Source organism: Lepidochelys kempii, unplaced genomic scaffold (genome assembly GCF_965140265.1).
Source record: "Lepidochelys kempii isolate rLepKem1 unplaced genomic scaffold, rLepKem1.hap2 scaffold_148, whole genome shotgun sequence".
Lineage (NCBI taxonomy): Eukaryota > Metazoa > Chordata > Testudines > Cheloniidae > Lepidochelys > Lepidochelys kempii.
In genome coordinates this window covers 125,761-143,082 of record NW_027333605.1, presented here as the reverse complement: position 1 = coordinate 143,082, position 17,322 = coordinate 125,761, and the positions used below count along the sequence as shown (strand labels likewise).

Sequence of the window (17,322 nt, the reverse complement as noted above, 5' to 3'; positions counted from 1 at the left end):
GTGGGGGGAGGGGGTGACTCCCCTCAGTGTGTCCCGGGGGGGGGAGGGTGACTGCCCCCTGGCGGGACCCTGTGGGGGGAGGGGGTGACTCCCCTCAGTGTGTCCTGGGGGGGGGAGGGTGACTGCCCCCTGGCGGGTCCCTGTGGGGGGAGGGGGTGACTCCCCTCAGTGTGTCCTGGGGGGGGTGACTGCCCCCTGGCGGGACCCTGTGGGGGGAGGGGGTTACTCCCCTCAGTGTGTCCTGGGGGGGGTGACTGCCCCCTGGCGGGGCCCTGTGTGGGGAGGGGGTTACTCCCCTCAGTGTGTCCTGGGGGGGGAGGGTGACTGCCCCCTGGCGGGTCCCTGTGGGGGGAGGAGGTGACTCCCCTCAGTGTGTCCTGGGGGGGGTGACTGCCCCCTGGCGGGGCCCTGTGGGGGGAGGGGGTTACTCCCCTCAGTGTGTCCTGGGGGGGGTGACTGCACCATGGCGGGTCCCTGTGGGGGGCGGGTCCCCTCAGTGTGTCCGGGGGGGGAGGGTGACTGCCCCCTGGCGGGACCCTGTGGGGGGCGGGTCCCCTCAGTGTGTCCGGGGGGGGAGGGTGACTGCCCCATGGCGGATCCTTGTGGGGGGCGGGTCCCCTCAGTGTGTCCGGGGGTGGTGGTATGTGCCCCATGGCGGGTCCCTGTGCGGGGCGGGTCCCTTCAGTGTGTCCCGGGGCGGAGGGTGACTGCCCCATGGCGGGTCCCTGTGGGGGGAGGGGGTGACTCCCCTCAGTGTGTCCCGGGGGGGGGGGAGGGTGACTGCCCCCTGGCGGGACCCTGTGGGGGGAGGGGGTGACTCCCCTCAGTGTGTCCCGGGGGGGGGAGGGTGACTGCCCCCTGGCGGGTCCCTGTGGGGGGAGGGGGTGACTCCCCTCAGTGTGTCCCGGGGGGGGGAGGGTGACTGCCCCCTGGCGGGTCCCTGTGGGGGGAGGGGGTGACTCCCCTCAGTGTGTCCGGGGGGGCGTGACTGCCCCCTGGCGGGACCCTGTGGGGGGAGGGGGTGACTCCCCTCTGTGTCCTGGGGGAGGGTGACTGCCCCCTGGCGGGACCCTGTGGGGGGAGGGGGTGACTCCCCTCAGTGTGTCCTGGGGGGGGTGACTGCCCCCTGGCGGGTCCCTGTGGGGGGAGGGGGTGACTCCCCTCAGTGTGTCCCGGGGGGGGGAGGGTGACTGCCCCCTGGCGGGTCCCTGTGGGGGGAGGGGGTGACTCCCCTCAGTGTGCCCCGGGGGGGGGGAGGGTGACTGCCCCCTGGCGGGACCCTGTGGGGGGAGGGGGTGACTCCCCTCAGTGTGTCCCGGGGGGGGAGGGTGACTGCCCCCTGGCGGGACCCTGTGGGGGGAGGGGGTGACTCCCCTCAGTGTGTCCCGGGGGGGGGAGGGTGACTGCCCCCTGGCGGGACCCTGTGGAGGGAGGGGGTGACTCCCCTCAGTGTGTCCCGGGGGGGGGAGGGTGACTGCCCCCTGGCGGGACCCTGTGGGGGGAGGGGGTGACTCCCCTCTGTGTCCTGGGGGAGGGTGACTGCCCCCTGGCGGGACCCTGTGGGGGGAGGGGGTGACTCCCCTCAGTGTGTCCTGGGGGGGGTGACTGCCCCCTGGCGGGTCCCTGTGGGGGGAGGGGGTGACTCCCCTCAGTGTGTCCCGGGGGGGGGAGGGTGACTGCCCCCTGGCGGGACCCTGTGGGGGGAGGGGGTGACTCCCCTCAGTGTGTCCCGGGGGGGGGAGGGTGACTGCCCCCTGGCGGGACCCTGTGGGGGGAGGGGGTGACTCCCCTCAGTGTGTCCCGGGGGGGGGAGGGTGACTGCCCCCTGGCGGGACCCTGTGGGGGGAGGGGGTGACTCCCCTCAGTGTGTCCCGGGGGGGGGGAGGGTGACTGCCCCCTGGCGGGACCCTGTGGGGGGAGGGGGTGACTCCCCTCAGTGTGTCCCGGGGGGGGGGAGGGTGACTGCCCCCTGGCGGGACCCTGTGGGGGGAGGGGGTGACTCCCCTCAGTGTGTCCCGGGGGGGGGGGAGGGTGACTGCCCCCTGGCGGGACCCTGTGGGGGGAGGGGGTGACTCCCCTCAGTGTGTCCCGGGGGGGGGGGAGGGTGACTGCCCCCTGGCGGGACCCTGTGGGGGGAGGGGGTGACTCCCCTCAGTGTGTCCCGGGGGGGGGGGGAGGGTGACTGCCCCCTGGCGGGACCCTGTGGGGGGAGGGGGTGACTCCCCTCAGTGTGTCCCGGGGGGGGGGAGGGTGACTGCCCCCTGGCGGGACCCTGTGGGGGGAGGGGGTGACTCCCCTCAGTGTGTCCCGGGGGGGGGGAGGGTGACTGCCCCCTGGCGGGACCCTGTGGGGGGAGGGGGTGACTCCCCTCAGTGTGTCCCGGGGGGGGGGGAGGGTGACTGCCCCCTGGCGGGACCCTGTGGGGGGAGGGGGTGACTCCCCTCAGTGTGTCCCGGGGGGGGGGGGAGGGTGACTGCCCCCTGGCGGGACCCTGTGGGGGGAGGGGGTGACTCCCCTCAGTGTGTCCCGGGGGGGGGGGAGGGTGACTGCCCCCTGGCGGGACCCTGTGGGGGGAGGGGGTGACTCCCCTCTGTGTCCTGGGGGAGGGTGACTGCCCCCTGGCGGGACCCTGTGGGGGGAGGGGGTGACTCCCCTCTGTGTCCTGGGGGAGGGTGACTGCCCCCTGGCGGGACCCTGTGGGGGGAGGGGGTGACTCCCCTCAGTGTGTCCCGGGGGGGGGAGGGTGACTGCCCCCTGGCGGGACCCTGTGGGGGGAGGGGGTGACTCCCCTCAGTGTGTCCCGGGGGGGGGAGGGTGACTGCCCCCTGGCGGGACCCTGTGGGGGGAGGGGGTGACTCCCCTCAGTGTGTCCTGGGGGGGGGAGGGTGACTGCCCCCTGGCGGGTCCCTGTGGGGGGAGGGGGTGACTCCCCTCAGTGTGTCCTGGGGGGGGTGACTGCCCCCTGGCGGGACCCTGTGGGGGGAGGGGGTTACTCCCCTCAGTGTGTCCTGGGGGGGGTGACTGCCCCCTGGCGGGGCCCTGTGTGGGGAGGGGGTTACTCCCCTCAGTGTGTCCTGGGGGGGGAGGGTGACTGCCCCCTGGCGGGTCCCTGTGGGGGGAGGAGGTGACTCCCCTCAGTGTGTCCTGGGGGGGGTGACTGCCCCCTGGCGGGGCCCTGTGGGGGGAGGGGGTTACTCCCCTCAGTGTGTCCTGGGGGGGGTGACTGCACCATGGCGGGTCCCTGTGGGGGGCGGGTCCCCTCAGTGTGTCCGGGGGGGGAGGGTGACTGCCCCCTGGCGGGACCCTGTGGGGGGCGGGTCCCCTCAGTGTGTCCGGGGGGGGAGGGTGACTGCCCCATGGCGGATCCTTGTGGGGGGCGGGTCCCCTCAGTGTGTCCGGGGGTGGTGGTATGTGCCCCATGGCGGGTCCCTGTGCGGGGCGGGTCCCTTCAGTGTGTCCCGGGGCGGAGGGTGACTGCCCCATGGCGGGTCCCTGTGGGGGGAGGGGGTGACTCCCCTCAGTGTGTCCCGGGGGGGGGGGAGGGTGACTGCCCCCTGGCGGGACCCTGTGGGGGGAGGGGGTGACTCCCCTCAGTGTGTCCCGGGGGGGGGAGGGTGACTGCCCCCTGGCGGGTCCCTGTGGGGGGAGGGGGTGACTCCCCTCAGTGTGTCCCGGGGGGGGGAGGGTGACTGCCCCCTGGCGGGTCCCTGTGGGGGGAGGGGGTGACTCCCCTCAGTGTGTCCGGGGGGGCGTGACTGCCCCCTGGCGGGACCCTGTGGGGGGAGGGGGTGACTCCCCTCTGTGTCCTGGGGGAGGGTGACTGCCCCCTGGCGGGACCCTGTGGGGGGAGGGGGTGACTCCCCTCAGTGTGTCCTGGGGGGGGTGACTGCCCCCTGGCGGGTCCCTGTGGGGGGAGGGGGTGACTCCCCTCAGTGTGTCCCGGGGGGGGGAGGGTGACTGCCCCCTGGCGGGTCCCTGTGGGGGGAGGGGGTGACTCCCCTCAGTGTGCCCCGGGGGGGGGGAGGGTGACTGCCCCCTGGCGGGACCCTGTGGGGGGAGGGGGTGACTCCCCTCAGTGTGTCCCGGGGGGGGAGGGTGACTGCCCCCTGGCGGGACCCTGTGGGGGGAGGGGGTGACTCCCCTCAGTGTGTCCCGGGGGGGGGAGGGTGACTGCCCCCTGGCGGGACCCTGTGGAGGGAGGGGGTGACTCCCCTCAGTGTGTCCCGGGGGGGGGGAGGGTGACTGCCCCCTGGCGGGACCCTGTGGGGGGAGGGGGTGACTCCCCTCTGTGTCCTGGGGGAGGGTGACTGCCCCCTGGCGGGACCCTGTGGGGGGAGGGGGTGACTCCCCTCAGTGTGTCCTGGGGGGGGTGACTGCCCCCTGGCGGGTCCCTGTGGGGGGAGGGGGTGACTCCCCTCAGTGTGTCCCGGGGGGGGGAGGGTGACTGCCCCCTGGCGGGACCCTGTGGGGGGAGGGGGTGACTCCCCTCAGTGTGTCCCGGGGGGGGGAGGGTGACTGCCCCCTGGCGGGACCCTGTGGGGGGAGGGGGTGACTCCCCTCAGTGTGTCCCGGGGGGGGGAGGGTGACTGCCCCCTGGCGGGACCCTGTGGGGGGAGGGGGTGACTCCCCTCAGTGTGTCCCGGGGGGGGGGAGGGTGACTGCCCCCTGGCGGGACCCTGTGGGGGGAGGGGGTGACTCCCCTCAGTGTGTCCCGGGGGGGGGGAGGGTGACTGCCCCCTGGCGGGACCCTGTGGGGGGAGGGGGTGACTCCCCTCAGTGTGTCCCGGGGGGGGGGGAGGGTGACTGCCCCCTGGCGGGACCCTGTGGGGGGAGGGGGTGACTCCCCTCAGTGTGTCCCGGGGGGGGGGGAGGGTGACTGCCCCCTGGCGGGACCCTGTGGGGGGAGGGGGTGACTCCCCTCAGTGTGTCCCGGGGGGGGGGGGAGGGTGACTGCCCCCTGGCGGGACCCTGTGGGGGGAGGGGGTGACTCCCCTCAGTGTGTCCCGGGGGGGGGGAGGGTGACTGCCCCCTGGCGGGACCCTGTGGGGGGAGGGGGTGACTCCCCTCAGTGTGTCCCGGGGGGGGGGAGGGTGACTGCCCCCTGGCGGGACCCTGTGGGGGGAGGGGGTGACTCCCCTCAGTGTGTCCCGGGGGGGGGGAGGGTGACTGCCCCCTGGCGGGACCCTGTGGGGGGAGGGGGTGACTCCCCTCAGTGTGTCCCGGGGGGGGGAGGGTGACTGCCCCCTGGCGGGACCCTGTGGGGGGAGGGGGTGACTCCCCTCAGTGTGTCCTGGGGGGGGGGAGGGTGACTGCCCCCTGGCGGGTCCCTGTGGGGGGAGGGGGTGACTCCCCTCAGTGTGTCCTGGGGGGGGTGACTGCCCCCTGGCGGGACCCTGTGGGGGGAGGGGGTTACTCCCCTCAGTGTGTCCTGGGGGGTGTGACTGCCCCCTGGCGGGGCCCTGTGTGGGGAGGGGGTTACTCCCCTCAGTGTGTCCTGGGGGGGGAGGGTGACTGCCCCCTGGCGGGTCCCTGTGGGGGGAGGAGGTGACTCCCCTCAGTGTGTCCTGGGGGGGGTGACTGCCCCCTGGCGGGGCCCTGTGGGGGGAGGGGGTTACTCCCCTCAGTGTGTCCTGGGGGGGGTGACTGCACCATGGCGGGTCCCTGTGGGGGGCGGGTCCCCTCAGTGTGTCCTGGGGGGGGTGACTGCCCCCTGGCGGGACCCTGTGGGGGGCGGGTCCCCTCAGTGTGTCCGGGGGGGGAGGGTGACTGCCCCATGGCGGATCCTTGTGGGGGGCGGGTCCCCTCAGTGTGTCCGGGGGTGGTGGTATGTGCCCCATGGCGGGTCCCTGTGCGGGGCGGGTCCCTTCAGTGTGTCCCGGGGCGGAGGGTGACTGCCCCATGGCGGGTCCCTGTGGGGGGAGGGGGTGACTCCCCTCAGTGTGTCGGGGGGGGAGGGTGAGTGCCCCATGGCGGGTCCCTGTGGGGGGAGGGGGTGACTCCCCTCAGTGTGTCCGCGGGCCGAGTCCCGGTGTGGGGGTGACTCCCCCTGGGCGGGTCCCTGTGGGGGTGGCTGGCCTGGCTCAGGGCCAGTCTCCAGGGGGGTGTCTGTAGAGCAGGGGTAGGTGACTCTGCAGGTGGTTTCCCCTTGTTGGGCTTTGGGGGGCCACGCTCTCCATCCCCGTTATCCCGTCACATGTGCTGTGCTCTTCCCACAGGCTGCTCCCGGATCCAGGCCTCGCTCCCTCCCGCCATGTTACTGCGGAAATCCTCCCGCGTTCTTGACTCCCCAGGCAGCTCCAGTTCCTCCCTGGTGCAGCCGCAGGGCATGTGGGCCAGCTCCAGCTCCTCCGTGGCACAGGGGGATGCGGAGATGGGCTCCCTGCCAGCCTCCGGGGTGCCAGATGTCCCGTGAGTGGGGTGCAGAGCACGGTGCAGGCTGTCTGGGAGCAGGCGGGGGGGCAGCACTGGAGGACTGCTGGTGTGGGGACAGAGTTGGGGAAGGCTGGAGGGTGATGGGTCAGGCGTTAGCACTGGGTAATGACATAGACTGCACACTTACACAGCTTGCGGATGGTACCAAGCAGGTTGCAAGGGTTAGAATTCCAAATGAACAAACAGGAGAAATGGTCTGAAACAAACAGGGTGAAATTCACTCAGGACAAATGCAAATTTCTACCCCGAGGGACAAATACACAATGCACAAATACAAAATGGAAGTGTGAGTGCCGAGAGAGGAGCACTTGAGGCAGGCGTCTGGGGGTTGAGGTGGATCCCAAAATAAATGAGCAAAAATGTGCCCAAAAAGTGAACATCATTCTGGGTTGTGTTAGCAGGAGTGATCTAAGCATGACACGCTCCACTCAGCACTGATGAGGCCTAAACTGGAGTACTGTGTCCAGGTCTGGGCGCCACGCTTCAGGAAAGAGGTGGACAGATTGGAGAAAGTCCCGAGGAGGGCAACAAAAACGATGAATGATCTAGAAAGCACAAGCTATAAGGAAAGATTGAAAATATGGGGTTTGTTTAGTCTGGAGAAGGGAAGACTGAGGGGGGGATGTGAAAACAGTTTTCAAATGCATAAAAGGGGGTTATAAAGAGGAGGGTTATGAATTGTTCTCCTTCAGTCCTGAGGACGGGACAACAAGCAAAGGGCTTAAACTGCAGCAAGGGAGGGTTAGGTAAAACATGAGGAAACCCTTCCTAGCTGTCCGGGTGGTTAAGCCTTGGAACAAATTGCCCAGGGAGGCTGTGGTATCACCGGCACGGGAGGTTTTTAAGAGCAGGTTAGACAGACACTTGTCAGGGATCGTTTAGTTGAGTGGTTTTCAAACTTTTTAGGCTGCATACCCCTTTCCAAATAATCGAGTGTACCGCGTACCCCCATCTGAGAGAGGGTTATAATATACCTGTGAAAGCAGAAACAAAGGTTGGTAAGGAATAACACGGTGCATTGTCTGCCACCACAGGATTTTTCTCATGTACCCCCTGACGAGAGCTTGTGTACCCCAGTTTGAAAACCACTGGTTTAGATAATACTTAGTTCTGCCTCACTGCAGGGGTCTGGACTAGTCTCGAGGTCCCTTCCAGTCCTACATGTCTGTCACCGGGGAGTCCTCAGACCACAGAGGTTGCTGGGGTGGTGTGGGCGTGCCAGATGGCATGGTGGGAGCCCTGGGGCTGTGAGGAGGGCAGCTGGGGGAGGGCAGTGAGGCCATGGCGGCTGTCTGCTCAGGACGTGTGCTCTGCCCACAGGGACCTGAGCAGCAGTGAGGATGGAGGTGGCTCCGACTCAGGCAGTGACTTTGAGGACACGCTCTGGAAGGGCGGCAAGCGGGGCACTAGGACCCCTCTTAGCCACACCCTGGTATGCATGGCCCTTGCCTGTCTCCTCTCCAGTCTCCCAGCCCCCTGAGCCGCACACTGGTACACCTCCAGGCTCCCCAGCGTCCCCTCATGTGGACACCCTCAACCCCCCTTGAGCTTCAGCCTGGTCCTCTGTGCCCCCCTAGCCTCTCTTTGCCCCCACTCAGTCTGATCCCAGCTCTTCTGCTTCAGCCAGCTTTGTGCCATGGAGCTGATGGGATGCAGGTGCAGCAGAGCCCAGGAACTTCTGACTCTGGTCCCAGCCTCCCCCTTCCCCCTGTTGTGGCCAGCCAGGGCAGGAACCCCAGCCTCACCTGGCTTTCGGGTCCCTGCAGCATGGGTTCAGTGTTGTCTCTCAGGCACACTTCTCATGAAGCTGTGATATACTCGAACACAGGGCTCAGGCTGTGTCTTTTCTCCTCCCCCTCCTCCCCCAGACAGCCAAGCGATCCCGGAAAGATGCCAGCAGAGATGGGGGTAGCCTGGCTGAGAGAAACCAGGAGCCCAGCAACCTCTTTGAGGTAGTGAGGCTGGCTAAGAGTGCCATGGAGGTAATCACACCCTCTTCATCCCCCTGTTTCCACCCTCCCCATGTCACTGCACGGGAGTATCACTGGGACTCCTGGGTTCTCTCCCCAGCTCTGGGAGGGGAGTGGGGGCTGGTGGGTGAGAGCGAGGGGGCTGGGAGCCAGGACTCCTAGGTTCTGTCCCTGGCTCTGGGAGGGGAGTGGGATCTAGTGGTCAGAGGGTGCAGGGAGTCAGGACTCCTGGGTTCTGTCCCCGGCTCTGCTGACTCACTGCTTGACTTTGGGTGCTCAGGCCCTATCTCTGTATCCCATGCCCTGCTTAACCCCTACTTCTCCTTCTGTCTCTTTCCTCACGTCTCCTGTACCCTAAGTCTGTGGTGGACGACTGGCTGGAGAGCTACAAGCAGAACAAGGAAGCTGGGTTCCTGGAGCTCGTCAACTTCTTCATCCACTCCTGTGGCTGCAAAGGTGAGAGGCCCTGGGCCTGCATCCTGAGATCCCTGGCCCAGCTCTGTACCCATCTGTGTCTGTGTGGCACAGCTCAGCTCCAGGCGCTGGTCCCCACCTCTGGATTTGTCCCCAACACCTCTTTTTAGGGTGAGCTCCAAGCCCCATTTCCTGCCTTTTCCGGGGGAGGAACCACTGAGAGATCCCTGGGTAGTCTGTGGGGAGCCCAGGGCAGGAGTCCTGGCTGGTTGTCCCCTTGCCACCCGTTCTCACCTCTCTCCCCATGGCAGGTGTCGTGACCCCGGAGATGTTCAGGAAGCAGCAAAACTCGGAGATCATCCAGCTGCTGACGGAGCAGTTTGATGAGGTGCCCAGTGTGTGGGGCAGGGGAGGGAGGAGCTGTCCAGGCAGGGCTCCCAGGAGGGTAGGGGTAGTGCATATAGGCCCAGCTCATCCCCTGTAAGGGTGGCTGGGAGGAGACAGAGGAGCATGGGGTCTGGCATAGGGGGCAGTGGGCGGTGCCCCCCCATACCTGTTGGTAAATCGCTACCCCCTGCTTATGGTGTATGAGAGAGCCTTGTCTGTGCCCAGTGGGGGTACACTCTCACAAAACTGCTGGTAGCACAAGGGTTCCACTCTGGGCTGTCACAAGTCCCCTCTTTCCCAGTGCGGGCTAGCAATCCACATGCCCCACTTCATTACACTCGAGTGCCCAGCCCCTTATCTTCTGGACACCCGCAATGCACACGGGTCTGCTGCCCCATGGAGCACCACGCCCCACTCCACCAGCCTCTCCTCTGTTCAGCACTCCTGAGCACAAGGCTCTTAGGCAGGTGTCTAGTAAAACCGGAGTGAAGTTGATTTAACAAAGCTCAAGCTAAAGATTCAAATAAAAGCCAGGAAATGGATTTGGAAACATATGGTGTCACGGAGTGTGGGGGAGTCCAGGCCCTGCACCCCTCTTCCTGGGATTCACTGTGACTCTCAGCCAGCCAGTAAAACAGAAGATTTATTGGACAATAGGAACACAGTCTAAAACAGAGCTTGTGGGTACAACCAGGACCCCTCAGTCAAGTCATTCTGGGGGGCAGGGAGCTTAGACCCCAGCCCTGGGGTTCCCTGCGTTCCACCACCCAGCTCAAAACTGAAACCAAAGCCCCTCCAGTAGGCTCTCTCCTGCAGCCTTTGTCTAGTTTCCCTGGGCGGAGGTGTTACCTTCCCCCCACCCCACCCCCCTCCTGGCTCAGGTTACAGGCTCTCAGGTATCCCATCCCCAGTGACAGGTTTCAGAGTAGCAGCCATGTTAGTCTGTATTCGCAACTCCCCTGCCACATTCCCAGGTCAACACTCCCCCCTCCCTACTGCGTCACATCAGGGTACAGGGAAAAGAAACGTTTGACTTGCAATCTGTAGCCTTTAGAGTAGCAGCCGTGTTAGTCTGTATTCGCAAAAAGAAAAGGAGTACTTGTGGCACCTTAGAGACTAACCAATTTATTTGAGCATGAGCTTTCGTGAGCTACAGCTCACTTCATCGGATGCAATCTGTAGCCTGTATTTACTGACCGTCTCATAAAGTGTTTCTAACCCAGTGATCCGTCCCTACAGCATTTGTCCAGTCCAGAAAGCTGGGATCTGCTTTTCACTGAATGCATCCGATGAAGTGAGCTGTAGCTCAGGAAAGCTTATGTTCAAATAAATTTGTTAGTCTCTAAGGTGCCACAAGTACTCCTTTTCTTTTTGCGAATACAGACTAACACGGCTGCTACTCTGAAAGCTTTTCATCAGACACTCATGCTGATGGAGTGTTGCCTGCAGAGTGGATCACCTCTTGTGCCCATCCTTCTCCCAGACTTTCTGTCTCTTTTCATAATGAGGGCATTTCATTAACCTCAGCTTAGCCCTGAGGGTTCCCTACTCAGAGGGTTTTCTTGGGGTTCTTCTGTCTAAATGCTCGGGCCTGCATATTGCTCAGACAGTAAACACAGGGTGGGGCTGTGTTGAAAGTGGTTAATTATTCTCTCTCTTAGCTGAGTTAGCTCTGAGGCGCACCCTGTCACCGAGTGTGGGGGAGTCCAGGCCCTGCACCCCTCTTCCTGGGATCCACTGAGACTCTCAGCCAGCCAGTAAAACAGACGGTTTATTGGACAACAGGAACACAGTCCAAAAACAGAGCTTGTGGGTACAACCAGGACCCCTCAATCACGTCCTTCTGGGGGAGCAGGGAGCTTAGACCCCAGCCCTGGGGTTCCCTGTGTTCCTCCACCCAGCCCCAAACTGAAACTAAACTCACCCAGCAGGTTCCCTGCTGCAGCCTCTGTTCACATTCCTGGGCAGAGGTGTTACCTCCCCCTCCCCCTCCTGGCTCAGGTGACAGGCTCTCAGGTCTCCCATCCCCAGGGCACATTCCCAGGTCAACACTCCCCCCTCCCTGCTGAGTCACATCGTCACATCTCTCCCCCCTTTGAGACTGAACTGAGCGGGGTCACGCTGACCAGTGACCTGGGGAAGTTCGGGGCCCCCTCTCCGGGACAGCGCATCCGCTATCAGGTTGGCACTTCCCTTCACGTGGACCACGTCCATGTCGTAATCCTGCAGGAGCAGGCTCCATCTCAGGAGTTTGGCGTTGGCTCCTTTCATCTGGTGCAGCCAGGTCAGGGGAGAGTGGTCGGTGTAGACGGTGAAGTGCCGCCCGAAGAGATAGGGTTCTAGTTTCTTGAGGGCCCACACCATGGCCAGGCACTCCTTCTCGATGGCCGCGTAGTGTTGCTCCCGGGGTAGCAACTTCTTGCTCAGGTACACGATGGGGTGTCTCTCCCCCTTTTCATCCTCCTGCATTAACACCGCCCCCAGTCCCGTGTCTGAGGCGTCGGTGAACACCACAAAGGGCTTGTCAAAGTCTGGGTTTGCCAGAACTGGGCCACTGACCAGAGCCTTCTTCAGCGCCCGGAAAGCCACCTGGCACTGTTCGGTCCAGACCACCTTGTCTGGCTTCCCCTTCTTGCATAGCTCCGTGATGGGGGTGGCGATGGCGCTAAAGTGGGGCACAAATCTTCGGTAGTATCCTGCCATCCCAATAAAGGCTTGGACCTGCTTTTTGGTGTGGGGAGCGGGCCAGTCTCTGATCACCTCCACCTTGGCTGGTTCCGGCTTTAGGTGGCCGCTCCCCACCCGATGGCCCAGGTAAGATACTTCCGCCATCCCCACCTTGCACTTCTCCGCTTTTACAGTCAGCCCAGCCCCCTGGAGTCGGTCCAGCACTTGTCTAACCTGGGACACGTGGTCCTCCCAGGTCTGGCTAAAGACACAGATGTCATCAATATACGCCACGGCAAAACTCTCCATCCCCCTCAGGAGCTGGTCCACCAGGCGCTGGAAGGTGGCCGGTGCTCCCTTGAGGCCGAAAGGCAGGGTCAGGAACTCATAGAGCCCCAGAGGGGTGATAAAGGCCGATTTCAGTCGGGCATCTGCATCCAGCGGCACTTGCCAGTAGCCCTTTGTAAGGTCCATGGTGGTAAGGTACCGAGCTCCTCCCAGCTTGTCTAGGAGCTCGTCCGGCCTGGGCATGGGGTAGGCATCAGATACAGTGATGGCATTGAGCTTCCGATAGTCCACACAGAACCGGACCGACCCGTCCTTTTTGGGGACCAGCACCACCGGCGAGGCCCAAGGGCTGGCAGATGGCTGGATCACCCCCAAAGCCAGCATGTCCCGGACCTCTCTTTCCAGGTCCTGAGCAGTTTTCCCTGTGACTCGGAAGGGGGAGCATCTTATCGGAGGGTGCGACCCTGTCTGCACCCGGTGGACAGTCAGATTAGTGCGTCCAGGCTGGTTGGAAAACAGCTGTCGGTACGGATGCAGCACCTCCCTGACCTCAGCTTGCTGGGCAGGGGTTAGCTGATCCGAGAGGGGAATTGTTTCCAGGGGGAAACCAGCTCTGGTCCCAGGGAATAGATCTACTAAAGGGTCATCTCCCTGCTCTTCCCACTGTCCACACACGGCCAACACCACATTCCCCCTGGCATAATATGGCTTCATCATATTCACATGGTACACCCGGCGGTGGTGCGCCCGGTTTGACAGCTCCACCACATAGTTTACCTCATTGAGCTGCTTGACGACCTTGAAAGGGCCCTCCCAGGCGGCCTGTAGTTTGTTCTTTCTCACTGGGATGAGAACCATCACCTGATCCCCGGTGGCGTAGGCACGGGCCCGTGCCGTGCGGTCATACCAGACCTTCTGCTTCCTCTGGGCTCTGGCCAGATTCTCCCTGGCCAGGCCCATGAGTTCAGCCAGTCTCTCTCGGAAGATCAGGACATACTCCACCACTGTCTCTCCATCGGGAGTGGCCTTCCCCTCCCACTCGTCTCTCATCAGGTCCAGGGGGCCCCTCACCCTCCTGCCATATAACAGTTCGAAAGGCGAAAATCCGGTAGACTCCTGGGGCACCTCCCTGTATGCGAACAGCAGGTGAGGTAAGTACTTGTCCCAATCCTGTGGGTGCTGGTTCATAAAGGTTTTCAGCATCATCTTTAGCGTCCCGTTAAACCTCTCCACCAGCCCATTGGACTGGGGGTGATAAGCTGAGGCCCAGTCGTGCCGGACCCCACATTTCTCCCACAAGCACCGGAGCAGGGCCGACATGAAGTTGGAGCCTTGGTCTGTCAAGACTTCCTTGGGGAACCCCACTCGGCTGAAAATGGTCAGGAGCGCATCGGCCACGGTGTCTGCTTCAATGGAAGCTAAGGGCACTGCCTCGGGGTAGCGAGTGGCAAAATCTACCACCACCAGAATGTATTTCTTCCCCGACCGGGTCGTCTTGCTGAGAGGCCCCACGATGTCCATGGCCACCTTCTGGAAAGGCTCCTCTATGATGGGCAAAGGTCTCAAAGCCGCTTTCCCCTTGTCCCGGGCCTTCCCCACCCTCTGACAAGGGTCACAGGATCGGCAATACTGCCGGACCGTGGTAAAGACCCCGGGCCAGTAAAAGTTCTGTAGCAACCTCTGCCGGGTGCGCCGGATTCCCTGGTGCCCTGCGAGGGGGATGTCATGGGCCAGGTACAGGAGCCTGCGGCGATACTTCTGGGGGACCACCAGCTGCCTCCTGATCCCACAGGACTCTACTTCCCTTGTGGGAGCCCATTCTCGGTACAGGAACCCCTTCTCCCACAGGAACCTCTCCTGGCAGCCTCTCCTCATGGTCCGTACCACACTGAGGTCGGCCAGGTCCCTGAGCTTCCGCAAGGAGGGATCTTTCCTCAACTCGGCCTGGAACTCAGCGGCTGGGGCAGGGATGGGGCCCGGTTCCCTCTCGCTGGCCAGGTCCGAGGCCTCCGCCTCTCTGAGCCGTGCCCCTCGGCCCTCCCTCCCCACCAGGGTAGGGTCCTGCGCCTCCGGTGTGATACCCTCCCCGAGGTCAGGGCGCAGTGCCCCTCGCCGGCTCTGGCTACGCGTCACAACCAGGGCGGCCTGGGGCTTGCTTGGCCAGTCCTCTAGGTCTCCCCCCATCAAAACTTCAGTGGGCAAATGGTGGTGTACCCCCACATCCTTGGGGCCCTCCTTGGCCCCCCATTTCAGGTGTACCCTTGCCACGGGCACCTTAAATGGGGTCCCGCCCACCCCTGTCAGGGTCAGATAGGTGTTGGGCACCACCCGATCTGGGGCCACCACCTCGGGCCGGGCCAGCGTCACCTCCGCGCCCGTATCCCAGTATCCATTGACCTTCCTCCCATCCACCTCCAGGGGAACAAGGCACTCTCTCCGGAGGGACAGCCCCGCGCCCACCCTGTAAACTGAGCACCCTGAGTCCAGAGCCTCCAGCCCTCTGGTGGAGCTGGCCTGGGGTACTCTTCCCTCCGGGGCAGGTGGTAAACTGGTAGGCCCCCTTTCCTGGGTCATCTGCCCCTCGTCCAGCTGGGTCCCTACCCAGTTAACCCTGGGTAGGTTGGGTCTGCTCAGTTTGTCCCTGAGCCCGGGGCACTGGGACCGTACGTGGCCTCTCTGGCCACAGTGATAGCAGCTCAGGTCACGTTGGTCCCCTCGAGCGGGTCGGAGGGGCCTGACGCCAGGCGTTCCCCGTGGGAGGGGGTTCTCCCTATTTCCCCGCTGGGAGGCCCCCTGGTGACTCTCTCTCTGCATCGGGGGGGGCCTGTTCTTTTGGGACTCCTCCCGGCTACCCCCTGACCGACTGTTCACAAACTCGTCGGCCAGCTGCCCTGCGTGCTGGGGGTTCTCGAGCTTTTTGTCCACCAGCCACAGCCTCAGGTCGGACGGGCACTGATCATACAGTTGCTCCAGTACGATTAGGTCAAGCAGGTCCTCTTTAGCTCGGGCCCCCACTGTCCACTTGCGGGCATATCCCTGCATCCGGTTGGCCAGTTGTAGGTAGGTGACCTCAGGCGTTTTACGCTGACTCCGGAACCTTCTCCGGTACATCTCGGGGGTCAGCCCAAACTCACGGAGCAGGGCCTGTTTGAACAGTTCATAGTCCCCTGCCTCCGCCCCTGTCATTCGGCTGTACACCTCCACGGCTTTGGGGTCCAGTAAGGGGGTGAGGAACTGGAGCCTGTCTGCAGGGTCAACCCTGTGCAGCTCGCAGGCATTCTCAAAGGCCGTCAGGAAGCTATCTATGTCCTCCCCCTCCTTCCGCTGGGCCAGGAAGCACTTATCAAAGCTCCTTGCAGTCTTGGGTCCCCCCGCACTCCCCGCAGCCGGGGCCCCACTGCTCCTCAGCCTGGCCAGCTCCAGTTCATGCTGTCTTTGTTTCTCCTTCTCCTGACGCTCATGTTGACGTTGTTTCTCCTTCTCCTCCTGCTCATGTTGACGTTGTTTTTCATGATCCTCCAGCTCCCTCATTTTCATCTCCCTCTCCCATTCCAGCCGCCTCCGCTCCAGGGATGGGGAGCTCCGCCGGGAGGATCCCCTGCTGGGTGCCGGGGTCAGGGTGCCCTCGGTATTCGCCGGGCTTCCCCCAACCCCTCCCCCGGACATAGGTAGGAAGGGTCTCGGGATGTCCTCAGCAGCAGTCTGACCCCTCCCAGCCCGGTCAGGCCCCAGGGCCCACGCTGCGTCTGCCGGGCGGCTTCCCTCAGGGACAGGGATCGGGTCATCCAAGCGATCCCTCTCCTCCAGCTGGGCAATCAGCTGTTCCTTGGTGGACCTCCCGATGTGCAGCCCCCTCTGCCTGCACAGCTCCACCAGGTCGCTCTTCAGGCGTTTAGCGTACATCTCCCTGCTGGCCCCTCGCAGGCCGGGCAGCTTGGAAAAGCCCCTCGTGTGCCAGTCCTTCTCGAGGTCACCACCTCTTTGCCAGGGTCGAGCTGCAGATTCCTCCGCCCCTGGGACCGCTCGCTGCAATCCCCCGGGGGACCCTGTTACTGCAAAAGTCTTTCTCTCTGGTCACACATTCCCAGGGGTTAACCGCCCCCCGAAACCGTCTCTCTCTGAATCTTCAGCACGCCTGGTCCCCGTCAATTCCCCTTCGTTTTACTGCTCCCCAGTCACTTACTGCAGGAAGCGCCGTTCACGGGGTGCAGTAGATCCCACCGCTGCCACCAGTTGTCACGGAGTGTGGGGGAGTCCAGGCCCTGCACCCCTCTTCCTGGGATCCACTGAGACTCTCAGCCAGCCAGTAAAACAGACGGTTTATTGGACAACAGGAACACAGTCCAAAAACAGAGCTTGTGGGTACAACCAAGACCCCTCAATCACGTCCTTCTGGGGGAGCAGGGAGCTTAGACCCCAGCCCTAGGGTTCCCTGTGTTCCTCCACCCAGCCCCAAACTGAAACTAAACTCACCCAGCAGGTTCCCTGCTGCAGCCCCTGTTCACATTCCTGGGCAGAGGTGTTACCTCCCCCTCCCCCTCCTGGCTCAGGTGACAGGCTCTCAGGTCTCCCATCCCCAGGGCACATTCCCAGGTCAACACTCCCCCCTCCCTGCTGAGTCACATCGTCACACACCCTGCTTAAGATGATGTGCTTCAGCTCCAACGGTTTTGGAACAGAATGAGTCTATATTATACATCTCACTTAAAATAGTTCCTGTACAAACATCTTTTCTTTTTGCGAATACAGACTAATACGACTGCTACTCTGAAACCAAACATCTCTCAGTAACCATGGCCATCCACTAATCCTTAGCTTTCAGTGGAGACCACACATGACCCCCAGCCTTTGGTGGAGTATCGAGAAAATGGTCAGACATAGGTGTAACTGGGCACGTCTACGTCACGCCTGTCTCACTCCTCGTGCCTTCCCTCTCCTCCCCTCTGCAGGACTCTGCTGAGTACCCGCTGGTCCTGACCACCCAGCCCTGGCGAAAGTTCCAGGCGGGATTCTGTGAGCTGGTGACAGTGCTGGTGCGACGCTGTCAGTACAGCATCATCTACGACGAGTACCTCATGGACACACTCATCTCCCTGCTCACTGGCCTCTCCGACTCCCAGGTGCGCGCCTTCCGCCACACCAGCACCCTCGCAGGTGAGTCCCG

The 17,322-nt window shown here is 63.9% G+C and overlaps 1 protein-coding gene across 1 annotated transcript in view; it reads left to right on the top strand.

Moving 5' to 3' along the window:
• The first annotated feature begins 6,250 nt into the window (after positions 1–6,250).
• The window catches only part of STAG3 (STAG3 cohesin complex component), a 27,898-nt gene continuing 16,826 nt past the window's right edge, over positions 6,251–17,322 (top strand). Inside the window, 6 exon segments of the mRNA XM_073326890.1 lie at positions 6,251–6,408; positions 7,753–7,864; positions 8,301–8,414; positions 8,762–8,858; positions 9,128–9,204; positions 17,108–17,312. Coding sequence (XP_073182991.1) covers positions 6,251–6,408; positions 7,753–7,864; positions 8,301–8,414; positions 8,762–8,858; positions 9,128–9,204; positions 17,108–17,312 — 763 coding nt within the window.